Genomic DNA, 27,701 nt, shown 5'->3' on the forward strand with positions numbered 1-27,701 from the left:
GTTTGGAAGAGGCCTAATAAATGTTTCCTTATCTGTACCTTGTGTGTGTGTGTGTGTGTGTCTGTTGTAGCTGATATTTAGTAACTATTCTGTTGTGTTGGGACACAATGCAATGCTGTTAGGGTGTTTTATTGTTATTGTTGATTTTAATCAAGAATCAGTCCTTTGATTATGTGTTTATTGCAGCATGTGATTATCAACAAATGCCAAGCCCATAAATAATTGACCAAATGAACGTGCCTTAGAGGCTAAAGTGCTTCACTTTCTAGAGACTGGATTTTTCTATCGTACAATATTCGCCATTTGAAACTAGTTCTCAACCCTTCAACATATCATGTAACAGAATGAGTGCCATATTGCTGTTGCTGAAATGTAAATGTGCTACTGCAACTATGTTACACATATTTTTTTACGAGTGTAATTGTTTTTTTTTTTTAAATTATTTGTGTTTTTTTGTCAGTTGTCTATTTTTCTCGTATTTTTAAGGAGATATTTTTAAAAAATAATCCAAACCAAGCCAACTTTATTTATGAAGTGCTTTAAAACAGCAAGTGCTGACTAAATGCAAACATAACATATTAATAGTAATATATTAAAAAATATATATTGCAGGGGATGCTGCACAGTGATAAACTGATAAAATAACATCCCAACATCTCAAAAGTTGGGATGGGAGAGAGGCTATGTTCATTTGCTAATTATAGACTACTAACTATGGGTTTTGCTAAGTCATGGCTAAGTATGCACAATAATCTTTAGTTAAATTCTAACCACACAACCATGTCCATGCACAGTGTGCATGATAATGGGGTGATTTCTAACAGCCTGCTAAGCAGATTGTAGGCTACACTACTTCTATCGAATGATAGATGGTTTATGGCTTTGGGACCTGCATGAAACACACGTACACACACACACATACACACACACACAAAGTAAAGGGGGTTGAGTCTCTGTGACAATGCACAACACTCCCTCATCCTCTGGTTTATAAGGGTGCTACTGCTGTCAAACTTTGAGCACTTGGCCCCAACCTGTGGAGGGAACCAAGGTAAGACCACAGAGGCAGGCTGTTTAGCTGCTCAGCTCAAAAATATTACTACTTATACCTTACAGTATGGAGGAGAGTACACTCGCGTGAAACCTAATTGCTTGATGGGTGCATCTGCAAAGATTAGGCTAAGACTGTTGAACACTGTCTTCAATATCCAACTTTAGGTTTATTGTAGTCTCACATTCTCGTTCTTTACTGTAGGTAATTACATTTTCTGTCTCAGTTTTGCAAAGCCTTTGCAGAAACTTCAAGGTTGATGCAATGAAAATGTGAAATGTTAAACTTCTTATCCATTCCCGGGTTTTAATGATTATTGGCCTTTATAGTGTTTTGCTCATGTTCATTTTTGTGTGTGCTAGATGGGGAGGAGACGCTTCTCTGGCTTGGGGGTGACCCTAATGGATCTGTTCATGCCGATGACCGCGACTGCAATCACCTTTTTAGTTCTGTCTGCCACCACAGTATCTGCTGTCAAAAAGGGTAGGTGGACCACCGAGGCATGTCACATACCTTTAAATGATACCTCCTTTGAATCGAGTCCTTCATCCTGACTGCAGGCAGACAATATGCCCACTGGATAAATATCTATATACCACAAGTGCATATTTTTTTAAAAATCCCTGTGATGTGTCTTTTAGTGTAGGTAGTTCTGTTTGCACATATACAAATTACTCTTACTCTGATTTCAGTGTTTTTAGCATTTTTCTTTTATTATTGTTTTCTTATATATCTCTAGTTTGCTTTTTGTTTCTTCTTTACCCTTAAAATATTACATTACTTCCTTCTTTGCGTGTTTGATCATGATTATATTTCCCAATGCAGAGAATAATCTCCATATCAATTTACACTAGCAAAATTGCAGCATTTACATTTTATAATATTGATTTGATTGCTTGGCTTCAAGGAGATATTTAAATTTTTTTTGTTGTTGCCAGGAACAACTAAAGCATTTGTCCCTACCTGTCCCAACATTCCTCTTGGCGAGAGAGTAGACTGCTTCCCTGATCCTGGAGCTTCCCAGGTATAAGTCACCATAGTTTCCTAGAGTCCAAAGTAATGTGTGAACAGAATATGTTTTTTTTCCCCCTCAAAGAGCCTACACAGAAAAAAAGTTATAATCAGTGGGTAACTACTAACGTAATTTTTTTCTTGCACTGCTTATAATGTCTATTTAAACATTTGCAGTGGTGACAAAAAGCAGTAGTAATACTAATCACAGCATTAGTGACATTAATGCGGATAATAATAAAGACAACAACAATGCACTGAACAGGCGAAATGTGAGGCGCGTGGATGCTGTTGGAGCCCACGGGATGAGAGTAACGTTCCCTGGTGTTTCTTCCCAACCAACCATGGATACACCGTGGAATCGCAGGATTCATCAAGCCCTTACGGTAAAACACATTCCCCTCTTATTCTGTCCTGTTTTGGGACTCATGTACTCACTAACAGAGGAAAATTAAGTGGCCTTCTAGTTAACCGCCTCTTGTTCCTTCCACTTATCTTTTTCACATAATTTTTCTTTTCCTTTTTCACTTTTTTAACTTTGCCTATGGCAAAGTTTTTGGTATAAATGTGGCACTATTAACAGGTTTTTCTTTTTTCTACCCTCATGTGAAGTGCTGGGTATTTCATGCATTTTCCATCCATGAGCATAGTCAGATATGCATTATGACGTGAGTTTAACTGTCACATAAAAATGAACTAATTTCTTTTTTACTACATGTAAGTTAAAATGTCATCAAACACGTTGACATATTAGCGCTGACAACGTACTCGATAAGCTCTGCACCCTTTTATCACTGAATGACTAAAGTATATTGTTTAAACAGATTCCCATTTTAATTCACCCGACAATTTTAATGTGATGCTACAGCTGTGGAATGAGACAGGAATGCTTGCTTATAGTGAATCATTAGATCGTTAGGTTTATGTCTCTAATGTTACAATTTAAGTGCGCTGGGACACTGAGACGACTGTTAAATGGAAGTATGTGAATGTAACTGAATCAAATTGAACTGCTGCTGGTTGTCTGATACCGATGTATCCAATTGATTTCTATAGTATGTGGATATGATGTATTATGTGGATGATATATTAACCTTCTTACCATCTTATTGTCTTCTGTTTAATTTTGCAGTTCTTAAAGCAAACCTGATAAGAATGGATTCTCCGTCTTTATTCGGTGGGGGGATAAAACAACTGTCGCTTGAGGCAGAAATGCAGACAAACAATCGTCTCCGATTTAAGGTGAACACTTACACCGTATGCAAATCTGCAGCTTACAGATATATTTAATGGTCAAAGGATTTGGATTAATGAAAGGATGCTTAATACAAAAATAGCAATATACATGAGAAATTGTTACTGTGACTGTGAGATGAGGCCTGACTCCTTTCCTCTCCCTCAGATCTACGATCCCAACAGTAACAGATTCGAGGTCCCCCATGAACACATCAGCAGTCTTCCCAGTAACCCATCCATTCCCATCAGCAGCACACTGCAGGTCACACAGAAACCCTTTGGCCTTACTGTGCGCAGGAAGGAGAACCAGAAAGTTGTGTAAGCAATCACTCTGCGTAGGTGCCGTGAGTATTTGTTGTGATGGATGGAAAATAGGGTTGTGTATGCACATATGCCTGCACAAATAAAGACGGACGAGGATATATTTGTTAAAAAATTTATTGCAGTAGAGGCTTGTTGAAATGATAACTTATCAGAATTCTGTCGCTTTAGACAACAGAGGATAGATACTAATAGATTATCAATGATTCTGTGCATCATTTGAAATCATTGTGTAAGAACTTCTGTAAGACAATGCCCATGCAACACGTGATTACTTTGATGGTGATACAAGTCATGCTTGGCTGGCCCTAGCTGACACCACATTGATCAAGTACTCCTCAGATAAGATAAATACAGATAACAGAAGAATGGAACTGGAAACGTCAGCAGTGTATGGCTTCTTTTGAAGACTAGACAAATGCTACCCAGAGGCCTTATTAGAGATTAATGGGCTGGCCTGTCTCTGTGTGTTTTTCCTCCTTGTTGTTTAATTTGCTCTAAAAACTCATCTCCCAGAGTAATTATGTTTACTTCTAGTTCCATTTCACTCTAATTCCTTTACTTACTTCACTCAAACATGAAGTCATAATTCTGAGTAATCATTAATCCTTAAGTTAATCGTTAAGGAAAATATCTTTGGTATCAAGTGAAAGCATACCAACCAAGAACATTGCTTTTGAGAGATCCCATTAAATTTAACGTTTTACATTGCACTTATTTAACAGAATTACATGTAATCGGATTACTTAAAAGTCAGCATTTGGGCAAAAATAGATTTTTTTCAGGGTTCTTTGTTTCCCTCTTACCTGCTCTCCCTTTCCCCACATCCCAATGTATCAGTCTGTCTTTACACTTCCCAGTGATCATTTAGTCCTTTGTTTCCTCATAACGTTCAGGTTCGACACCACAATCGCACCACTGGTGTTTGAAGATCAGTACATACAGCTGTCTGCCAGACTTCCATCACATAATATTTACGGCCTCGGGGAGCACGTCCACAGGCAGTATCGCCATGACACCAACTGGAAAACCTGGCCAATTTTCACCAGAGACGCTTTCCCTAATGGGGTGAGGACAGCATGCACATGTTGCATGTGCTTCTTACAAGTCTGTTTGCCTTCTCATAGGGCCTATAATTGAATGCCTTGTAAGCTGATTATTCTGTGTAGTCACCCCCTCAGTTTCAGTAAGTGTCCCACATGCCTCTATTGTATACTCATTTGTCCCACTGTGGCTTCTCTGCAGGGAACACACAACCTCTACGGACACTATCCCTTCTTCCTCTGTCTGGAAGATGAGAGTGGAAAGTCATTCGGGGTCTTTCTCTTGAACAGCAATGCTATGGGTAAAGACATATTCACACAAATGCAAGAACACACACTAGCAGTTGATTAAAAACCAACAGAAAGTGTAAAAAAAAACCCCACCCCACACATATATATTCTGAAAAGGTGACGCATTTGCAAAAAAAAAGGAAATAAGATAAAATAACCTTTAATAATCAGACACGTGGGAAATTTGTGTGACTTATTTTAAAATCACAACATAAACTTATATTGCTATGATTAAGCTACTTTTTTCTGTTTGTTTCCAGATGTGACACTGCAGCCTGCCCCAGCTGTGACCTACAGGACTATTGGAGGGCTTCTTGACTTCTACATTGTCTTTGGTGACACACCGGAACAAGTGGTGCAGGAGTTCCTCGAGGTGATTTTACTAAATGCAAAACATGTGGCGCGAGGTTTCTTGTTAATATTGTTGTGTGGCTCACTAATTACATTAAAAACACTTCCAATTATGCCGTTCAGCTCACTGGCAGGCCCGTCATGCCTCCCTACTGGTCACTGGGATTCCAGCTTTCTCGGTGGAACTACACCAACCTCGACATAGTCAAGGAAACAGTGGAGAGAAACCGTGCTGTGGGCCTCCCATATGTAAGATTCAGTCTGTTTGAGTTTTAAAATTCCTTTTATACATCAGACTCTCATTTGAGAATTGAAAATTGCATGGACATAGCATATCAATGCAGTGTTTTTTCCATCCCATGCAGGATGTCCAATACACCGACATAGACTATATGGAGAATAAAAAAGATTTCACCTATGACAAGCTTAACTACACTGAACTTCCTCGGTTTGCTGACTATCTCCATGAGAGGGGGCAGAAATACATCCTTATCCTGGTAAGAAGTACTTTGTGGCCATATTGGGTGTATTTATGTAACCTAGAAAAATAAGAAGAAATCATAAAAACTTCAAATCAAAAACAGACATCAAAGTGTTTAAATCATTACTTCTAGCGCACAGTAACATTTGCTACATCAGCAACACCAAAGAAGAAATGAAAATGACGGCAGTCGTGTAATTTTTATGAATTTATTGATTTGATTTGAGCATATATTCTTATGACTGTATCATTTGTCCCCAGGATCCCGCAATAGCCACCAGCAAGAGGGTTGGAGATGCTCCATATGAGTCTTATGACCGTGGCACTGCGAAGAATGCTTGGGTCACTGAATCAGATGGGAAGACTCCTCTGATAGGAGAGGTGAGCTACATTGTACAAGCCTGATATTCTGATGCATCAAGCGTATTTGCTTAGCAGCACCTGTCTGCTACTTACTCTGTTAATGATATCAAATACCAAAGGTACCACTCCTTTTATGTACTTAATCTTTTTTTTTTTTTTTACTATATATTTACTATATGTTACTATATATTCTTACTATATACTATTATGTCTTTTTTGTTTTCTTTTTTTTTTTGTTTTTACCTGGAAGACCAGTAAAACTAGACTATTACAGTACCATCATATGATATTGTTGTTGTTGTGACACAAAGTCACAAATTTAGTAGAAAAATACATGCTGTATACACCCTGTGTTCATCCACCTGCATCCGCTTGTCTGGATCAAATGTATTTGTGTTACTTTGTGGTTTATGAGTGCACACATATGTGTGGTTTGTGCTTTATTTACATATGTTGTTGTCTTTCGGCTATAAAAACAAAGGTGTCTGCCGCGGGACCTCTGCTGTTGCTGCATTTGTAATGAGGGAGATACATAAACAGACCTGGTATTTATTCTGCTTTTACAACCAAGCAAAAATTGCTTGGAAAGAACAAGATAAAAGCCTTTCCTGGTGGCACAACAATGTTGGCGTGCGTTAGAACATCATAGCAGGACCTCACTCAAACATTTCTGAACATTTCTGCTTAGTTAAAAAAGATGAGCGTAAACAGAGCAGCGGGGAGAGTGGAGGATTTAAGGAAAAGGTTATAAATGTAGACAAAGACATGTGCAGAGAAAGGGTAGGTGCAGATAGATGGACACAAATAACAGATTAGAAGAAAATCTACAGGGAAACAGATCGACGATCGCACTGAGTGTATGGTGACATACACAGGAAGCAAGACATAATGAGGGAGAGGAGACAAAGTAGATAGATGAATAAAGGATAGATAAGATGGAAGGTAGAAAGAGACTTTAGAAAGGCAGTACGCATAGGGTCTGATAGAGACATGTACACAAAAGACCATAAAAAGGCAATAATAAAGTGACGTATGGAGTTACAGCTGCTGACATTTTATTTACACTCCTGTCATTATAAGTACGCAGCTGGAGATGATTAAAATCTAGTCTTGAAGGAAAAAAGATGGCATCTGCAAGGAACTACTTTGACCTTGAATTTCTGACCATCTGCTAAAAACATCTTCCTGTCATCCTAACACGCACACACCAAACCTCCACTCTTCTCAGTGGATGAATCATTTTTCTCAATGTGCATCACTAACGTTGACTTCAAACAGACATGTCTACAGATTCTTATTGCATTATTGATTCTCTCCTGTTGCTCGGCTCATTTGTCTCTTTAGCCCCTTTATCCTTTACCTTCTCTCCTTTTTCTGTATCGCATCATCATCTCTGTTCTCTGTTATTCCCACGCCCCTAAACTGTTCCTCCAGCATCTTCATAGGAACACTGATTTCTCACTCAGAGCTCATAATTTTGGCTGTTCATGCCATCTCATGTTGTCTGCATATATGTTATTGTGTAAACTAACCTCTTGCTTTATTAAACGCATGTTAAAAAAGCTGTTAAAGCTTTCTCCCAAACCTGGAAGGTCAGGTGTATAAACAAAACACTGGAATATGAGTTATGCCTCAAAGTTTTAGGGTTTTTTGGTAAACATCATGTCACATTCTCTCCCTCCAAGGTGTGGCCAGGGGAGACCGTATTTCCAGACTACACCAACCCCAACTGCATCGATTGGTGGGTGGATGAGTACGAGCGGTTCTCCAAGGAGGTCAAACACGACGCACTTTGGATTGTAAGTCAGTTGTAAATACATAAAATGAAGGTATTATGCATACAGGGGCTGCTAGTCAAATTGTGGGCTGGACATCGGCACCAATAAAGAAGCACCGAATAAATTTTACTCTCTAATTTCTTGTATATTTACAAGAAAATATTCTCATATGCATTTGCAGGACATGAATGAGATTGCTAATTTCAAGCAAGGATCATCGAAGGGCTGTGCTGTTAACAAACTCAACTACCCTCCCTACATTCCAAGTAAGAGACATTGTTTTCTATGTTCTGGTAAGCCATGATAATGCTACATATTTCATGAAATAGGATATATCATAGAAGTGCAGCTGAACGTCCAACAATAGCAAACATAGTGAGTTCATCAGGCATAGTGGATCCCCTGTGAAGAATTCTGAAAATGAATCTTCTGCCATGTCTTTTGTTCTGACCGTTTCCCAGACAGGAAGATCATAACTATGAAAAGCAGCTTCCCCTGATGCCACCCTTTTTATTGCTCTCGTTCCACTTCCTATTAAAGTATACAGTACATCAATGCCTATCTCATCCTTTCACTCTCTTCCTTTTCTGCATCCTGTATTCTCTCTGTGCTGCTTCTAACTTTCCCCTTATCTGTTCTCTCCCCCAGAAATTTTGGATGACCTCATGTACAGTAAGACTCTGTGTATGGATGCCAAGCAAACCTGGGGCAACCACTATGATGTCCACAGTCTGTATGGCTACTCTATGGTCCTGGCTACTAAGAAGTGAGTACACAAGCAGTGTGACATACATAATCTTCAAAATCAAGTGATGTAGAAGCAGAAGTTACTGACCCATGGCCCTCAACATGAGTTTAATGATAATTTATGTACACAAACCTAGAAAGGCGCGCTGATATGAGAATCTGGTAGGGGCTGGCAAACAGTTAAAGAGTGATTTGTACAGACTGCCTGAAATTCATGAAAACAGCTAGTTGACTGCACAGATACTTAAAATAAACACCTGACTTGTAAACACATCTGTTTAGTTTATTCCTAATGCCAGACACATTGCATTAGCAGGCTTCATGCTAGCTTTTTTTTAGCGCTAACCTTAGCATAACATTAGCATAACTAATGGAACCTTAGCATAAATCCTGCTAATGCAAATGCCCATTTATGATAGATTAAATATCTTACATACTGTGCAATTTGCCTTATCTCTAAGATTGAAAGGTGCTTAAACTGGCTAAATTTCAGAGTAACTAAACCAAAGAAAACCAAGAAAGAGTGTTTTTAGATTAGGGGAGACTCATGAGTAAGTTATAGCAAACAAATGAATTTTGTTTACTTTACATCTCCTAATTCTCATTTCTCTAAAAGTACAGTATTACCCCTCATATCCACTTTTGATACCTGTTTCTCTGTTACTTGTGCATTTTTGCTTTTTTTTGTCCCCCTGTCCTTTTGTAACTTAGTGATCCGGTATCATCTGGTTGTCTCCTTTCTTTCTTCTCTCCATCCCACAGAGCTATGGACCGTGTGTTTGGAGAAAACCGCTCCATGATGCTGACCCGCTCTTCCTTTCCAGGTGTGGGAAAATATTCAGGTCACTGGCTAGGCGACAATGCTGCCACCTGGAATGACATGAAATGGGCTATCCCTGGCATGCTGGAGTTTGGGCTCTTTGGAATACCCTATGTGAGTAGCAAACCTTCAGAAAAAATGTTAAATGCTAGCTGACCAAAAAGCTTTGAATATAAACAAAAGAAAGATGTTTTTTTTCCACTTTAGCAACATATAAAAGTATGATAATAACATTAACCATTATCACACACATATGACATGTGCAGATGCATAGAATAGGTAAAGAAAAAAATAAAACAGAGGGTTTCACAAACTATTTCACGGACACATATATGCCTAGTTCACAGATTTCAAACAACAGTAGAAAAACAGTGAGTCAGATGTACACACACACACTTCCCCAGCTGTGCACATCAGGCATTTGTATATACATGCCAGGGACTCCTATTGGGACTGTATCACTGCAGCCTGCCTTTTAGGTTTCTCAGAAGACACATGAAGGAAATTGCCTTCCCGGGTTTCCTCCGTGGCGTGAGCGATAAGCAGAGTTCTGTCCTTTCCTTATAAGATTCCTAATTATTTAAAGTAACACTCAGGTATGCCATTCAGCTGGGTTAGTTACGACGTCGGGAGCAGCTTGGGAGAACAAGGAAACACAGACTGCTTCAGGTTGTCTTCCCAAATCGACTCAAAGGTTTATTTGATACACAGCAGTTTATATAGAGAAAAAAAGGTTCGTGTGTCAGCTTTCCCAGTTCAAACCGGTACAGACCAAATAAGGAAACGTCTTCCTGCCTTCTGAGCAAAGTATCCCTTGTGTAGTTTATCAGTTCAGCTACAATTTATGATCATCCCAGCAAAATACACTCCTAGACATAGAATACAGAGTTCTTTCATCAGTGAATTCTGAAACAAACCACCTAGCCTTTAACGAGCCTTTTCCAGGAGATAAAGAAAAAGGGAGGATGGGAGTAAGGAAGTGGTCTCGTCTCTGTGGTGTTTTTGACCTTCTGGTACCAGCTTGTGAGTCTCACATTAATTCTTGGGTCACAGAGAAAGAGAAAAACAACTAGTAGATCGGCCTTATTGAGTAACAGTTTTCCTGTATAAAACAATATCCTGTAAATGCTTACCGTGGTATCAAAATATCATAACAGTTCCCCTCTTTTATTATTTTTTAAAAATAATAACTCAAATAGAAAGGAAAAATCACAAATGTAATAACATAATATAAAAAGCAAATCATAAAATGTAATAGTTCACAACCTAATGTTCAATATACACATCAGGAACATCATTGATGACATCTGACACATAATCTGGGTCAATTTGTGCCAATTGCAAATACATTGAAGTAGCTGTACTAGTAGCTATACGGGTTATCATTGAACGTACACAGGGTACTACACAACAGACAATAATCATCAAAAACATGCTGCAACGGTTACAAAGGCTACAATTAGTTCCTTCCATCTCCCAAACGTGTCCTGTAGCCACTTATGTAGCCACTGACCGTGACCTGTATTGGCAATTAGTTCTATCTGCAATGCTTCAAGTTTATTCATAGCTTGTGTGAATGAACCGTTAGGAGCGGTGTTATTGGGAATGAAAGTACAGCATACATCAACGGTTACTAGACCACAGGTACCGGTCCAATTAACAGGTAAAGCTAATCTAAGAGTATTATTGCACAACCAATAAGCACGTGGGATTGGTCTAGTTAGGCGCGTGACCATGTGTGATTTAACTAACTCCCCCCAGTCAGTGTCATTTAATACACCGTCTGGGGGAACAATGATCGATTCTCTGCTCGAACTTGAACTGTGTGTGTGTTCCTCCAGATATGATACAACTTCAGCCATAGAGACAGCTAGCCATGTCTCATTACAGCGTGCACCTGGGGAGTCAGAGAAGAATGTATAGTTATCCTTTGTATAATCTATGTGTGTGTCTGGGCCAGTTAACTTTAGTCTGCGCAGACATATCATACTAGTATTAAAATGGAGAGGGATCTGTCCTAAGGGCAGTGAGGGCTTTAACCTATTCTTAGGGCGTTTCATTGGGGCGCAGGTCCCTGCGGTGTCATTAGATAACTTCAATAATTCGCCTAATGGAGTCTCAGGGTTAGTTCGTGTGTGTGTGTGTGTAAGTAGGCAGTCGAGAGGGCTCAGAGTCAACTGTAAAGTGTCTTTAAAGAGAGCATTATCTCCACCGATTTTCTCTAGTCCCTCAGTGAGGGGGAAACCGGATATGGGGTATCCTACTATTACCTGTTCTGGATTAGCCTTTGAACAGACATAACAGTTACTGTTTCCTAAATCACGAGCGGCTGTTCTGGCATTTTCATACCAGGCGTTAGCTCCTGCTCTAGAGGGTGCATAAAATGGTTTATTAGTGGCGTCTATGTTGTCATTTACTGATTTTAGGGAACGTGAGGAGTGCATTAAGTAGGTGTCTTGCAAAATGGAGCATGAGGTATAGTCAGCAAAATATAACCTGCAGAAATGTGAACATGGTTGCAGTTTACAATACAAAATAGCAAAGAGAAATCCTAAGGTTAATGCGATAGATATGATAAATAACCTAAATATATAAGAAAGTATATAAGAAAAACAGTTCTTCAGTTGTCTCCTGGCCTGGTCCCAGGTTCGAGAGACATTGAATAAGCGTCGTATGATGACAATGGGCATTTCATTTTCTCCATTATCAGGATGAAATGAGTCTGGCTTTATCAGGTTAGACATCATGTGGTACTTTTGGCTTTCTGTTCCTGCTGGATGTTTGAGTACCTTGTTGTTGTTCTTTCAGACGTTGTGTCTTAATCAGTGATTGTGTGTGTGTGTAAATTGGATCCTGGCGCTGGCTCGCCGGAGATGTCATCTACCCGTGTGTTTATTTGCTCTAGTTCCGGGCGCTGGCTCGCCGGAGATGTCGTCTACCCGTGTGTGTTTATTTGCTCTAGTTCCGGGCGCTGGCTCGCCGGAGATGTCGTCTGCTTGATCCGACGCCTGAGATGGTCCGATTGGGCTGGTCTTAACCCTGCTGGCATGAATCCACTGAGGTTGTCCGTCTGTGAGGATGCTGGTTCTTCGTCACTGCCAGTAAAGCCTGGGGGCTGGAAAACGCGGCCTCCCAGAGTGTCCTTGGTTTTAGTGGCTTCTCCAACATGCGTCTCCTTGTCTCCACTGGTGGAACTGTGGAGGGGAAAAGCTGAGAGAGACAAACTTTCTGATAGTTATTATTCAGTTTTTCTACCAGGTTGTGAACATCAGTGGACAATGCAATATACATCACCTTCTACTAGCGGTGCCCCTCTGGAAGCTGACCATGGTCTTGGAAATAGTCTTATTTCAAATGGAAATAATTTGGTTACTTCAGATTGAGTCATTCTAATCTCACACAGGACTTGAGTAAGTAATTTGACCCAGGTCATTAAAGTTTTAGCACATTTTTTAATTACTTCTCATGTGAATGAAGGTCCTCTATCACTGTTAATTTGGTGAGGTATTCCGAATCTGGGTATTATTTCATTGCTCAACTTTTGACAGACTACTTCTGCAGTTTCTTTTGAGGTTGGATAAGCTTCTACTCATTTACTAAATTGATCCACTATTACCAGTAAGTACTTGATACTTCCTTGTGCTGGCATATGTGTAAAATCAATTTGTAATGTATGAAATGGAAAATCTGGTTGTGGTAAATGCTGATGTTTCGCTTTTGGTCTTCCTACATTAGTTCGTGCACATGTTAGACAGGTTGCTAATATGCTTTTTACTGCATGTCATGTTTTCTCAATTACAAATCTTGATTTTATTGCCCCTATTACCCCTCTTTGTCCGACATGACTCACACCGTGAAAATGTCGGACAAGGACTGGCAGCAGGGAATATGGGAGGGCAATCAAACGCTTAAGATTTTGTATAAGCCATCTCTGTCATTTAAGGTACAGTCATTATTCTCCCAATAGGTGTAATCAGATGCAGAGGCTTGCTCTTGTATGAATTTTAAATCAACATTTGTGTCTAAATAGTCTGGGAGTGTAACAAGTGGCAGCTGTAGGGGCACAGATAATACTTCCTGTGGAGGTGGGAGCTGTGATGCAGCTGCAGCCTTGGCTGTCACGTCTGCTAGAGCATTACCTGTTGCTTCGTCTGTGTCAGCTGTACTGTGTCCTTTCGTTTTTACAACTGCAACGGCCGATGGCAGCTGTATAGCCTGCAAAAGTCTTTTAACAAAATCAGAATTTAGCAATTTATTTTCCATCAGCAGATCTAAATCCTCTCTGTCTCCACAATGTGCCAAAGTCATGCACAACGCCAAATGCATAGCGGCTGTCTGTGTAAATTGTCACATGCTTATCCAAATGTAGCTCACAGGCGCGTATTAAAGCCATGAGCTCTGCTTTTTGTGCTGAGTGAAATGGTAATGAGTGAGCCTCTAGTATGATGTCAGGCACTGTTACCACTGAATAGCCACAAAGAAATGAGTTGTCATTCGGCCTTGAACAGGACCCGTCCACATAAACCGTAGCTGAGTCTGGGATAGGTGTTTGCTCTAAATCTGGACGTGGTGCTGTGGATTCCTGTATACGTGTCATGCAGTCATGAACGTCAAGCCTGTCTGAGCCATCCTGTCGGTCAGAAGAACACAGCATAGGATCAATAAATGTGCTGGCGAATCAGGTGTGCTGCTCGCTTTTATAGTGAGATTTGCATGTGTTGTGTAGTTATGTTTGCTAGAATGGTCGTGACCTGGTGATTGGTGTGTAGAATAGTGTCATGTGAGAGTGTGAGCTTCCCGCAGTCCCTTATCATGATAGAGCAAGCTGCTACTGCCCTCAGGCAGGCCGGCATTCCTGAACAATTCAGGCAGCACCTTTGAGTGGCGGAGGTCAGCACTCCCTGTAATGCATTGAAAGAGGCAGTCATTTCTGTGGACCACAGTATTCGAGGAGGCTTGTCTTTTTTTACAACAGTCACGCAGAATGTGGTCATGAAAAGAACAGTCTGGTATCCACTGTCTGCAATAGTTCACCATGCCTAAGAAGGACGACATTTCCTCCTGTGTAGTGGGGCGAGGGACAGAGGTCACAGCTTTGACCCTGTCTGCAGTCATGGAACGTTTTCCGTGAGACAGTGTGAATCCCAAATATTGAACAGAAGTCTGACAATACTGCATTTTCTTTGCTGATGCTTTGTGGCCAGTCTTTTGGAGGTGCTGGAGAAGCATGTGTGTAGCAGTTTGACATAGTTTTTCACTTTCAGCACAGAGGAGGAGGTCATCCACATGTGGATCAGGGTGCAGCCCTGGAGGAGTGAAGCACCATTGAGAAAGCAGCAGAGCTGTCTATCATGCCTTGGGGCAAACGAGTCCAAGTGTACTGCTTATTTCTATGTGTGAATGCAAATAACGGCTGTGTGTCACAGGTACTGAGAAAAAGGAGTGGAGCATAAATCCACCACGGTAAAATGTGTATGCAATGCATGTCAATATGCTGTGAACATCTGAAACGAGAGGTGGCAGAGGAATGTTGACTGCATTAATTTGCCTCAAGTCTTGTATGAAACGCCATACGCCAGGTTTGTTAGGCTTTGGCACAGGATTGACAGGAGTGTGGGCTTTATTACTCCTGTAGTCAATAAATCTCCTATCATGACATCTAGGGCTGCGGCTTTTTCCGTGGAAAGGGGACATTGCCTGACATATACTGGCTTGTTGTTGTTTTTTTTTTTAGGTGTACGTGATAAAGTCAATAAATCCTATCTCATTCTCACTTTTTGACCATAATGTCATATTCTGGTATTCAGCTGGCAATGTAACTGCAGAAATAGTACAGTGGATAGGGTAGGTTAGATCTATGTGACGACATGGTGTAGTTATGTCATAAACTATGTCTGAGTTATGTGACAAAATCACTGTTTGACCTTCACTTGTGTGAGCAGTTATCATGTTGTTGAACAGTGTGAGAGAAACAAAAGTGTGGCTCCCAGTCATGGGATTACCTGTTAGTGGCGTCTGTACACGTTTTTTTTTGGCACAGTGTGTGACATAGAGTACCGGACAAAAAGGATGTTGAGTTCATTCTCTGCTGAGGGTCCAGCTGACACAGAGGATGTTCCTTCTCCATCATGTCGGTACATAGGGCAGAGAAAACATAAGCTGTTATCAGTGTCAGCAAACATTTCACCCTTTATGTTAAATTAAATACACAAATTCATTTTTGCTTTGGGTGTCTGCGGCTACTGGAAAACTGAGCTGAATTTGCACCTCTAGCTTGTCCAACAGTGCATAAAGCGTTTTATGAATACTAGGATAGATTCATCAGGCTTCTGTTTACACATAGTTACTGCATTTAAGTCAATTTTGTCTCTGGACATTGTTAGCAGGAATTTCTTTAGATTCTTAAAGAAATCGGCGACTTTGTCATTATTTACCCTCCTTTTGTCCATAGCGGTAACATTTGATGCATCACGTCGCGGCATTCTATCATATATTTTCTACAGGACTTTTTAAGCAGACTACTTTTCTTATCACAAATGATATTCAACATTTCTACTGACCTGTTTTCTGGCGATAATCGTTCGGGATAAGGCTCCGAAAAGAAATTAGAATGCATTGAACTTCTTAAGTTGTAAACAAAGTCAGTCACATAAGCACTCCCGCATGTTCTGGATACGTGATAATGGACGTCTTCACCGATTCGCGGACGTAGGTTACACGTAACCGGAAATGGGAGTTATACTGAGCCGTTATTTGAGACTTTATTTTGTATTTTATTAATTTTTGGTTTTACAGGTACTTTAGATTTTTTTATCGGACCTGTCTGTGGTCTTTGAATAATTCTGACCCATGTTCAGTGATTTCCAGAGGGGTTTACACGCTAGGAGGATTTAGGTTAGTATTTTCGCTGCGGCACAGCTGAGGTCACTTTAAATTTATTGCTAGCAATTTTTTGTTTGTGTGAGCAACTCTCACTTAGCGAGCAACTTCTCGCTTAACGAGCAACTTCTCGTAAAACAACAGGCAACTTCCTGTGTCTTTCTGCTTTTAATTTACTGCTTTTAACCCTTGTATGGTAATCGGGTCTGTGAGACCCGTTTTCAGTTTTCTTTCGTTTTTTTTTTTTTTTTTTAACAAAATTAAATTTAATTATTTACTAGCTTTCTGTGAGTGAGCAACTTCTCACTTTTTAACGTACGTTTCAAGATAACAGGCAACTCCCTGTGTCACTCTTTGGTGAGCAACTTCTCACTTAACGAGAAGTATTTAAGACAACAGGCAACTTTCTGTGTCACTTTTCTAAGTGAGCAACTTCTCACTTTTTAACGTACGTTTAATTAAACAATTAATTATTATTATTTCTTAAACAAAATTAAAATATTCAAGACAACAGGCAACTTCCTGTGTCCACCAACACCACACAAGGGTTAATTTACTTTATTCGGGGACTGAGGAAGTCAGTCAGTGTATCTCTCTGGATCACTAAGTGAAACTTCGTCAGCATATCCCGTTTCTTTATTCGGGGACTGAGGAAGTCAGTCAGTGTATCTCTCTGGATCACTAAGTGAAACTTCGTCAGCATATCCCGTTTTTTTATGGATCGATCACTGAGAGAGGTATAATAGGTCTTTATATAAATATGAAAGACGCATATTTACCTTCTGTCAGTAATCCCACTTCTGACACCAAGATTGAAGGAAATTGCCTTCCCGGGTTTCCTCCGTGGCGTGAGCGATAAGCAGAGTTCTGTCCTTTCCTTATAAGATTCCTAATTATTTAAAGTAACACTCAGGTATGCCATTCAGCTGGGTTAGTTACGACGTCGGGAGCAGCTTGGGAGAACAAGGAAACACAGACTGCTTCAGGTTGTCTTCCCAAATCGACTCAAAGGTTTATTTGATACACAGCAGTTTATATAGAGAAAAAAAGGTTCGTGTGTCAGCTTTCCCAGTTCAAACCGGTACAGACCAAATAAGGAAACGTCTTCCTGCCTTCTGAGCAAAGTATCCCTTGTGTAGTTTATCAGTTCAGCTACAATTTATGATCATCCCAGCAAAATACACTCCTAGACATAGAATACAGAGTTCTTTCATCAGTGAATTCTGAAACAAACCACCTAGCCTTTAACGAGCCTTTTCCAGGAGATAAAGAAAAAGGGAGGATGGGAGTAAGGAAGTGGTCTCGTCTCTGTGGTGTTTTTGACCTTCTGGTACCAGCTTGTGAGTCTCACATTAATTCTTGGGTCACAGAGAAAGAGAAAAACAACTAGTAGATCGGCCTTATTGAGTAACAGTTTTCCTGTATAAAACAATATCCTGTAAATGCTTACCGTGGTATCAAAATATCATAACAACACATATAGAACACAGGGCAAAAGGGATTTGGATCATTTCCCTCCCATTGAGCCTGCTGTAAAATGTGACCAATAAGTAAATAATAGAAAGCAAACAGTCTCTGCAGAGTGGCCTTTGAATGCAGTCTATTTTTTGGACTCAATTGTGCAATTAATGTAAATAAAGATTACAACCAACAGCTACTGCCAGTAAATCTCAAGTGGACTGAGCCAAGATCAAGAGAGACATTTCAAAAGACAAATAAGGGGCTAAGTTATCACATTGGTGCCATTTTGGCTACTATAATCTAGAAATATTTCATTATCAAATCTGTCTAAAATCCTTGACATTCCCTGTTCTCGGAGTTTGTCAAATATTATTCAACTTTCATTTTTCCAATACAACAAGATACACTTAAATTAGCTGGTTTTGGCTAAACGTCGATGGAAATGTGTTTCAGATCGGAGCCGACATCTGTGGTTTCTTTGACGACTCCCCTGAAGAGTTGTGCCGTCGCTGGATGCAGGTCGGCGCTTTCTATCCCTTCAGTCGGAACCACAACGCTGAGGGCTACAAGGTACTCTAAAGGCAGCTTTTTCTGTCACAAGTCTTATATCAGATGTCACTTTTTGCCTGTTTGGTCTAAAGTGCTGCAGGGTATACACTTCATTTCATTTCATAACACTTTATAGGTGCTGCAGAGCCCGAGCAGTTAAAAGCTTTGCATAGCTGGGGAGAGACAGCTGAAGTGTGACCTTTGCTTTGCCCTACTCATGGCACTCATCACATCCCATACAGCTAGTTCCAACACATACACAGACGCACAAACGAGTTATGGGATTAAAAGATCACCCAGATCAGATTAAGGACCACAGCCTGCCCTCACCACTGTCACTGAACTAGCATCACGCATAATTTGTTTTCATTTACTAGCTGTCTTTACGAACTTTACCTCTGGATTGCTCAAATGTAAAAAGTAATTAAAAAGCGTAATGTAAAAGTAATTTTGTGATTATTCATTATGAACAGGCCTAATGTGTATTTGTTTGCACTACCTCACCCATCCTTTTGACAGCTTTATTGCCACTCGATTCTTCTAATTCTCTAGTCCTTCTAAAATCCTCTAGTTTTTTACTTCCCTCGCCCCTTTGCTGTTTGATCACTTTTCCATTAGTTTATCAGTAAACCCCCCCACAAATCTTTATTTTCTTTTCCCATTACCTGTTCCTTATTAGCCTCATCCCTTTAATCCGTCTTTCTGTCTCCAGCCTCAGGATCCAGCTTCATATGGCGCTGACTCAGTACTGGTGGCGAGTTCTAAACATTACCTGACGATACGTTACACACTTCTGCCTTACCTCTACACAATGTTCTACAAAGCCCACACCACGGGGGAGACTGTTGTACGTCCCGTCATGCATGAGTAAGTCACTCAGCATATTGTCTTAAATCAATTTAGTACCAAATAACAAAAGGAAAAATAACGATAATAATGAGATAAAAGTGATTGTGACATAGAAGTGAAAAAATGATTGGAGATTACTCCAATGATTCAATCATTGTAAAGCATGATGGAAAACTGGCATGATTAGCCGATGTAAGGACAGCTAAGCTATGAGGCCTAAACTGAAAAACACAGACAAATTAAAAAGAAGGTATAATCAGCAAATAAAGACACAGAAACAGTAACAATATGAAGCTTTTTTTTTTTTTTAAAGTTGGACAGTGGAACATTAAACATATAGACCTTAATCTAAAATATATTTTAGTCAGTCACGACATGATGACAGATATCTAATTTCACTTGTATTCCTCCTCGTCGTAGATTCTACTCTGATAGTGAAACCTGGACAGTGGATCGCCAGTTCCTTTGGGGAAAACACCTGCTCATCACACCTGTACTGGATCCTGTAAGTGAACACACACAAACACACTCCCCTACTCATCTGTTTTCTTCTTTTCCTTCTTGCTCTTTCTGTATTTACATATATAAAATTATGAAAATGTGAAAATGGCTAAAGACGCCTTTTGCTCTTGTGTTGTTCAGGGCGTAGACATGGTGTGGGGATATGTACCAGATGCTCTGTGGTATGACTATGAGTCGGTAAGAACATGTTCTGGTTGATTAAAATGTTTTCCATAAAGCACGACTATTTCCTTTAGTGTGATTGTCTTGATAGATCTATAGAAAAAAAAGCAGTTGTATAATTAATTCAATTTGGACACTGCACTACTTTCAGGTCAAATTCTTGCTGTTTTCAGGAAGTTGTCCAAGCTAAGTGCACTTCCAAAAGTAACTGTTTTTAGGTACAATTGCCATAAATCAGACAGTAAAGTATGAGCAGCTGTTAAAATGTAGCAAACCCAGTTATCGAGTTAAAATAATATCTTCAATATAATCTGAACAAAAAACAACTGCCTTAAAAATCCCATTGAGCTGAATTAGCACAATAGGTATATAAGAAAATAGATTAAAAAATAAAGAGATCAGATAGATGGAGCATCATGTTACACTGTGACAAAAACATGTTTCACATGAAAGTTCTTTGTTTGAGATCGTGAGACTAAGGCGATAAGACAGAGTGGGAGTGAGAACAAAGAGCAAGAAAGAGGACAAGGAGAAGAGAAGAAAGAGACAGAAAGATAAAAGAGGTGTTAAGTTCCTTTGGGACCTTATTTAGGCGCCATGGCGGTGATGGAAAGCATCCACCGATCAGATGAATGATTACGCTGGCTGTCATGCTGCTGGACCCTTGTCCTGGTTAGTCCCCCGTTATTATCTGGGTAGGAGTATAGAAGAGTGGAGGAGTAATGATGCAGTGAAAGTGACCATGAAAAACAAGCTACAGAGCAAAGAAATACTGCAAAAACAAATCGATAAGCAGTGGAATGAAAAGAAAGGGCAAACGTTGGACAGCACAACACAAAGACAGCAAAAACCAGAAACAAGAGAGAAAAACAGGACAAGTAGAAAGGAAGATGAAGATTAGGCTGCTGTGAGCATGTTGTCTTCAAGTGATTAGATATCAACTGTGGTTGATTGTGGGCCAATAAAGAAATGAATGGAGGATAGAAAGACAAAACAAAACAAAGAGAGCAATGTGAAGTTTATCTTTATAATATTTTGAAAACCATTTTAACACCCAAATGTCATGAAGCCTGTCGTCTAAGGTAAGACACAGGTTTAAAAGTTGACTGATATATAATGAGGTCCAGTGTTATTCAACATAATGTAAGGAAGTCATATATTAGTGCTTAGTCCACTTGTACAAAATGGAACAGCTACTCTACAAATCATAAGTCTTTTACTAATTATAGTGTGCTATAAAGGACATATTTAATTATTATGTCCTTTTTTTAGTTGATACGCCCCTTCTAGTTTTAAACTGGAGTTTAAATAACAATTACTAATGATGACTAACAGATTTGAGGGATCAGGGCACCCTGATTAAATTGAAACTGAACTAAAACACAATTAAAAATCCATATCTAAAAATGAAAAGTTAATTGCATGGATTATTTAGCACACAAGAGGAAAGTTAGGGATATAATATTTTATTCTTCTGTCCTTCTGATCAGATGCAAAAGCTAACAGTCCGAAAAACACACATGGAAATGTATCTACCAGCTGACAAGCTCGGATTACACATCAGAGGTGGAGCTATCCTCCCCACACAGGAACCTGATGTCACTACCACATACAGGTATACACACACACACACACACACACACACACACACACACACACACACACACACAAATGTGCGCATAATTTTATACTGCACAATTCTTTCATTTTATTGGACTATATTCATTGGATGGATTTGTTCATTTATTCATATGTTTGTAATTTTACATTTGTTTCTGTATATTTAACTAGTCGGCGTAACCCAATGGGTTTGCTCATTGCTCCTGATGACAACGGCAATGCAGATGGGGAACTATTTTGGGATGATGGAGATTCCAGAGGTATTATCTCTTTTCTCATCTTTTGCCTTTTTGTTTGCAAATGTGTTGTATCTGGGGCACTACAAGTTTGGTTGTTTGTTTTTTTTTAGCAAAAAAGTTAATTAATTGATGTGACTCTGAAATCACTTTCAGTTGGCTCACTTACATTAACAAGTAGAAGTGAGCCACTTTGCTATGTACCTGTGAATCACTCGTGTTCATCTACTCAGACAAAGATCTGCACATCCTTCTCTTTACAGATACAATTGAGAATGGCAACTACATCCACTACAAGTTCTCTCTTAAGCAGGTGAGTTCACCTCACAAAACCATGCAGCACTTTTTCAAATCCAGTCGACATGTTCCTTTCAATCTGCGCTAAAGTTCAAAGTTCCAAACCACATGAGAATTTTAGCTTTTCCTGTCCATAATGTGCATTTCTCATATGTTAACATTACTCGAGGGCAACAGTGAAAATAAATGCTGTATCTCTTAAATCTGGGATAATGTGTAGAAAGTCAGATCGTGTGATTATGTATCTGCTGCCTTGCAGGGAGTTCTGACTATGCAGGTGACCCATGCTGGTTACAATGATCCGAACAACCTAAAGTTTGACAACATCACTATCCTTGGGATACCCGTTCCTCCCGTGTCCATCTCTGTGACTCATGTTGGCACCACAAACTCTACTACCACATTAGAACCCAGCAACATCCACCACGATGGAGACAAGAAGGTAAACACATGAATGTGCATCGACATGATTACGTACAAAATAAATGTAAAATAAAAACAACATTACTGTTTTTTTCATATCGAAGGAAATTATGTTCGCAAAAAAAGTTAATGTACAAAACACATGGTGTAATAGTGCTAGCAATGCTAACACCATGTTACTGTTACTCACGTGTCAGCAGAATGTATATTTTAAAACGCCACACATTTATTTTTATCTCCAGTTGAGCATCAGATGATCAATGCAGAGGCAAAAGTAAAAAAAGATTTACAATATTATTGTAAGAATAATTATTAATTGCTGTAGGAACAACTAATTTAGAAACATTACAAATAATTCTGAAATGAGAGGACATCCATCATCAAGCCCACATTCTATCTTGAGGAAGCAGGTTTTGAGCTCACTAGCATGGGGAAATTTGAATTCAGAGACAGCTCAGAAAGGATCACCGCAAAAACATTTTCCTCCCTTAAACTTCAGGTGCTGTTCCTGCGTGACCTCAGACTGACCCTCGGGGAGACCTACGTGTTGGAGTGGGAAGTGATACGCATCGACTGCCATCCAGAGGAACATGCGGATCAGGCTAACTGCGAGGCCAGAGGCTGCATCTGGGATGTAAGTAAAAAATGGTCATATGCTCACATACACATGTGTTTTTCTAAAACACAAGATAGGTGCATATGACAACGAAGTATAAACTTTTTCTAAATAATTTATTAAGCAAGTAATCCTTTTTGAATCCTGTTATTAATTCAAAATAAAAAAAATTCTAAGCTTTGATCTGAACTGTTTATGGTGCATGACACCTGTTCTTACTGCCATAGTGTCAGAATCAGGTATCAGGTATGAACAGGTAGAAGCACCAATCATGACTGGAGTGAGATGGGTGCATATTCAATTCAATTCAATTCAGTTTTATTTAAACAGCGCCAAATCACAACAACAGTCGCCTCAAGGCACTTTATATTGTAAGATAGACCCTACAATATTACAAACCAAGACAAACCCCAAAGTCATATGACCCCCTATGAACAAGCTATTTGGCGAGAGTGGGAAGGAAAAACTCCCTTTTAACAGGAAGAAACCTCCAGCAGAACCAGAACCGGTTGGGGTTATTAAAAATAAGATAACGTTTCTATTTAAGCCTTTGATGTGTTGCTTTTGTGACTATTGCTTTAAATTTGTTAATTTTGTAGAGTCTCCCAGCGATTTTAGAAACAAAGTTGCACATATTTAAAATCTCTATGCTTTCTTTTATTTCCCTACGTAGCCAATTACAAGTGGACAAGGCCCATGGTGCATCTATCCTCAAGACTATGGTTACACTGTCACGTCAGTACGGGAAAGAAGCTCGGGCATGACACTTGACATCACTAGGAACAGGAAGTACAGGAGCAGCGGTCGTCCACAGTCACGGGATATTGACACACTCCGTGTTGAGATTAATTATCACACCGGTGAAATGCTGCAGTTCAAGGTCTGATTTTGCTCATTTATTTTTTTGTTCAGCCAATGGTGCATCTGTATTGATTCTACCTATATGCTAATGCAATAACAATTCCTCCGCATTCAGATCTTTGACCCAAACACAAAGCGCTATGAGGTACCAGTGGGATTGTCACTTCCTGCCACTCCTGAGACTGATGAGAACAAGAGACTTTACAAGGTGGTCATTGTGAACGAACCATTCGGCATCCAGGTCATTAGGAAAAGCACAGGAACCGTAATGTGAGTATCTTGGCTTGCATTTCCAAAAAAGTTGGAAGTTGGCATGCTGTGAATTAATTGTTGATTTTATTGATTTTTTGACCTTTCACACAGTGATTTCAAAATATTCTTCCTACTGCTTATTTTTAGTACTCACTTACAGAGAATTTAAACTTCTCTAGTTAAATAAAGCAAAGATAGGGAGAAAGGATGAAATTATTTTGTAGATATGTCAAACATATCGCAATTAACTCCCTCCCTCTCTCTCCCTCACTCCTCTGTTGCATTTCTTAGCTGGGATTCATCTGTGCCAGGCTTTACCTTCTCAGACATGTTCATCCAAGTGTCAACTAAGCTGCCATCTCAGTATGTTTATGGTTTTGGGGAAACAGAGCATCTCACTTACAAGCACGATCTCAACTATCACACCTGGGGCATGTTTGCCAAGGACCAGCCTCCTGGTGTAAGTATCACACTAACACGCATACTGTAACATCGCACATGTGTATATGTATCTGCAAACAATGTAAAAAAACGAGTGCTACTCTCTATTTGACAATATTTAGTTGTTATTTCTACTCTTGATGCAGAGATTAAAGCATAACTTCCCTGAAGGAATGGTTGAAAGGTATAGATTATTTAGGCATTAGTGTGTTTCATCAAAACTGGTTTCATGCTTGCTGTATACAAGAGCACCCTGCACTAAATATCTTTAGCAGCACGAGCTGTAGAGGCTATAGAGATGACTTGTAAAGAACCTGCCAGAGAATTTAAAGCCCATTCATGATACTTTGATGAGATTCTGTTGACATGAGAGTTCACCATGACACCATCACTTTATGTCCTTGACATTATCATGGGTAGTTGCTAAGCTTAAAAAATAGCTCCACAGGGTTCAGACAACTGTTAAGGGAAATAAAACAGGGGAGGGGCGTGCTATAGTACATGTTAAACATGGTCCACACTTGATGCTCACCTTTTGTGTGTCTCTGCTGCAGTACAAGATGAATTGCTATGGAGTCCATCCTTTCTACATGGGCCTTGAGAACACAGCTGATGCTCACGGTGTGCTGCTGCTAAACAGCAATGCAATGGGTAAGCGAAATACACACACATCACGTTGGAACTGATGAATAAACACTATTGCTGGTCCACTTTTGCATCTACACATAATCACACATGCGCACATGTTCCTCTGATGGGGAGATATTTGCATGACCAGCATCACAAAATAAGCACACCCCTGCTTTTGTGTCCTTTGTTTTCATCCCATGAAACATAAACAGATGAACGTGCATTACACATACTGTTATATCCATACATTTCTTGCGAGGATAGTAATTCCTACTGTAAATTTAATGTACATTTGAAAGTAATGAAAATGTCACATAAATGTCTTTTTTGCTTTGTTTTGTAGATGTGACCTTCCTACCTGATCCAGCTTTAACCTACCGAACTCTGGGTGGCATCCTGGATTTCTACATGGTCCTGGGACCTACGCCCGAGATGGTGGTGCAGGAGTACACTGAGGTACGTCTTCTGGACTTCTGGTTTGTTTGCGTCTATGTAGTTTGTGGGGTATATCGTCATGGTAACTTGTGTCGTAGAACTAAGCAGAGCAGGGTATGCTTCAAATAAAAAGTTCCCGTTGGTTGCAAACAATTTTATATTGTTCTGCAATTACTAATATATGAAACTGGATACCTATTTGTATTTGCTCACCTTAAATCAAATTCACACGTAGTCTAAGCTTACATTTTTATATGTTTTATTAATTTGCTCTCAGATGCTAATCGTGTTTTTTGAGAACCGTTCACAGTCAGCATTTTTGCCAGCTTTCCTTTTTGTGCTCCAAATAGGCTAGATGTAATTTACAGGGCCCTGACTCTGGGCAGCTGTTGATAAAATACAGCACCTTACTTTTTTGCTTCATTGTGCACTCTTATTTAGCCAATCCCGCATAACACCTTTTTCCCTGTGCTTAACACTTTTTGACATCCTTGTTTGTTTTTCTTCTTAACAGTTGATTGGACGACCTGTTCTACCTGCCTATTGGTCTCTTGGGTTCCAACTCTGTCGCTATGGTTACGCCAATGACAAGGAAATAGCAGACTTATACAAAGACATGAGGGCAGCTGCTATACCCTATGTAAGTTCATGGAGACAGGATGTTTGTACTTTCTGCAGTTCTGTGGCAGAATATATTATTCAGCGATGGAGCAAGTGTGCACACCTATGATATTTGTTTATTTAAATAAAAGACATTTAATTTATGAATGCTTGTGAAAAAGAGAGAAAGTCTGCACAAAGTTTAATAATTCAATTCTTTAAACATTCGTCTAAAGGAACCATTATTTGTTATGACATATTTATTAATTAAAACCCAGCTAATGATGCCTTGTTAGCAAATGATTTATAATTTAAATACTATTCCTGTTTTCATTTTAAAACGTGATTTAGCTGTTTAGTGCTTTAGTAATGGGTTTATTTAAAAAACAAACAAGCAAAACAACTTTAAATAAAAGTTAACTGTATCCACTCACTATATAAAGTGCATTCAGGTGAACATGTGGCAGGCTGTTCAAAGTTAGTTAAACATCTGTTCATTTGAGCTTGAATTGCTGTCTGTTCCAGGATGTGCAGTATGCAGACATTGACTACATGGAGCGTCAGCTGGACTTTGTCCTGGACTCAGAGTTTAAAGGACTGCCTGCACTCGTTGACAGCATGAGAAAAGAGGGCATGAGATTCATCTTCATCCTGGTAATGACATATTAGTAACCACAGGGAAGAAAAAAAGATGTTTGAATGTGATGGTAGTCATTTATATCTGCAAAGGATAAATGTTATTGAAAAAGTAGCCACTGTCTACCACTGGACACACAAGACTTGTGCATATTTATTTCCAGGATCCCGCTATCTCAGGCAATGAGACCCAGCCCTACCCAGCCTTTGCGAGAGGCAAAGCAGCAGATGTTTTCATCAAGTGGCCCAAACACATCAGTGATGGAATTGTGTGGGGCAAGGTAAGAAGGAATGAAAGGTTACATGAGGTTGGACAACATGTGTGTAGCTCAGTATGTACTGTAAAATAAAGCATTTAAACTCTGTGGCTTTTTTGTGGCTTTCTTCTACAGGTCTGGCCTGATTATCCCAACGTTACAGTAGATGAGAATCTGGACTGGGATACCCAAGTACAGGTACAATAATATCCATTCACCTCACCACCTCAGATATATTTAATATGTGCCTAAACTTAAGACTTCTCACCTCCAGCTCTACAGGTCATACACTGCATTCCCAGACTTCTTCCGGCCAGAAACAGCACAGTGGTGGCACCAAGAAATCAAAGAATTCTACGAGAAAACGATGAAGTTTGATGGCCTTTGGATCGTGAGTGTCCAGAAGTAGAAAATGTAACAAAGGCACCTTTATACCAGATGTCCTTTTCACTCTCATCATCTGGACTTTACCTTTCCATGCA

General features: G+C 39.6%; 1 protein-coding gene and 1 long non-coding RNA gene across 2 annotated transcripts in view; one reads left to right on the forward strand and one right to left on the reverse strand.

Annotated features, from left to right (window-relative positions):
• The window catches only part of LOC113025646 (sucrase-isomaltase, intestinal-like), a 35,521-nt gene that overhangs the window by 2,074 nt on the left and 5,746 nt on the right, over nucleotides 1–27,701 (forward strand). The window contains exons 2-35 of the mRNA XM_026173619.2: nucleotides 1,414–1,534; nucleotides 1,990–2,075; nucleotides 2,328–2,448; nucleotides 3,195–3,304; nucleotides 3,465–3,616; nucleotides 4,516–4,687; nucleotides 4,865–4,964; nucleotides 5,214–5,326; nucleotides 5,428–5,553; nucleotides 5,670–5,801; nucleotides 6,047–6,166; nucleotides 7,834–7,947; nucleotides 8,108–8,192; nucleotides 8,575–8,692; nucleotides 9,436–9,607; nucleotides 18,287–18,403; nucleotides 19,095–19,249; nucleotides 19,652–19,736; nucleotides 19,874–19,930; nucleotides 21,406–21,530; nucleotides 21,707–21,795; nucleotides 22,035–22,084; nucleotides 22,328–22,510; nucleotides 22,991–23,125; nucleotides 23,781–23,987; nucleotides 24,084–24,238; nucleotides 24,512–24,680; nucleotides 25,216–25,312; nucleotides 25,635–25,747; nucleotides 26,241–26,366; nucleotides 26,852–26,980; nucleotides 27,127–27,243; nucleotides 27,355–27,417; nucleotides 27,494–27,610. Of these exons, the coding sequence (XP_026029404.1) occupies nucleotides 1,414–1,534; nucleotides 1,990–2,075; nucleotides 2,328–2,448; nucleotides 3,195–3,304; nucleotides 3,465–3,616; nucleotides 4,516–4,687; nucleotides 4,865–4,964; nucleotides 5,214–5,326; nucleotides 5,428–5,553; nucleotides 5,670–5,801; nucleotides 6,047–6,166; nucleotides 7,834–7,947; nucleotides 8,108–8,192; nucleotides 8,575–8,692; nucleotides 9,436–9,607; nucleotides 18,287–18,403; nucleotides 19,095–19,249; nucleotides 19,652–19,736; nucleotides 19,874–19,930; nucleotides 21,406–21,530; nucleotides 21,707–21,795; nucleotides 22,035–22,084; nucleotides 22,328–22,510; nucleotides 22,991–23,125; nucleotides 23,781–23,987; nucleotides 24,084–24,238; nucleotides 24,512–24,680; nucleotides 25,216–25,312; nucleotides 25,635–25,747; nucleotides 26,241–26,366; nucleotides 26,852–26,980; nucleotides 27,127–27,243; nucleotides 27,355–27,417; nucleotides 27,494–27,610 (4,131 nt within the window). The remainder of the gene's footprint in view (nucleotides 1–1,413; nucleotides 1,535–1,989; nucleotides 2,076–2,327; nucleotides 2,449–3,194; nucleotides 3,305–3,464; nucleotides 3,617–4,515; nucleotides 4,688–4,864; nucleotides 4,965–5,213; nucleotides 5,327–5,427; nucleotides 5,554–5,669; nucleotides 5,802–6,046; nucleotides 6,167–7,833; nucleotides 7,948–8,107; nucleotides 8,193–8,574; nucleotides 8,693–9,435; nucleotides 9,608–18,286; nucleotides 18,404–19,094; nucleotides 19,250–19,651; nucleotides 19,737–19,873; nucleotides 19,931–21,405; nucleotides 21,531–21,706; nucleotides 21,796–22,034; nucleotides 22,085–22,327; nucleotides 22,511–22,990; nucleotides 23,126–23,780; nucleotides 23,988–24,083; nucleotides 24,239–24,511; nucleotides 24,681–25,215; nucleotides 25,313–25,634; nucleotides 25,748–26,240; nucleotides 26,367–26,851; nucleotides 26,981–27,126; nucleotides 27,244–27,354; nucleotides 27,418–27,493; nucleotides 27,611–27,701) is intronic.
• LOC145430004 (uncharacterized) lies at nucleotides 10,642–17,104 on the reverse strand. The gene is made up of 2 exons (XR_013910379.1): nucleotides 16,054–17,104; nucleotides 10,642–12,837 (listed from the first exon to the last, which is right to left on the reverse strand). It is a non-coding gene; the product is annotated as an uncharacterized LOC145430004 (long non-coding RNA).

The sequence above is a fragment of the Astatotilapia calliptera genome, chromosome 7 (assembly GCF_964374335.1).
Source record: "Astatotilapia calliptera chromosome 7, fAstCal68.1, whole genome shotgun sequence".
In the NCBI taxonomy this organism is placed as follows: domain Eukaryota; kingdom Metazoa; phylum Chordata; class Actinopteri; order Cichliformes; family Cichlidae; genus Astatotilapia; species Astatotilapia calliptera.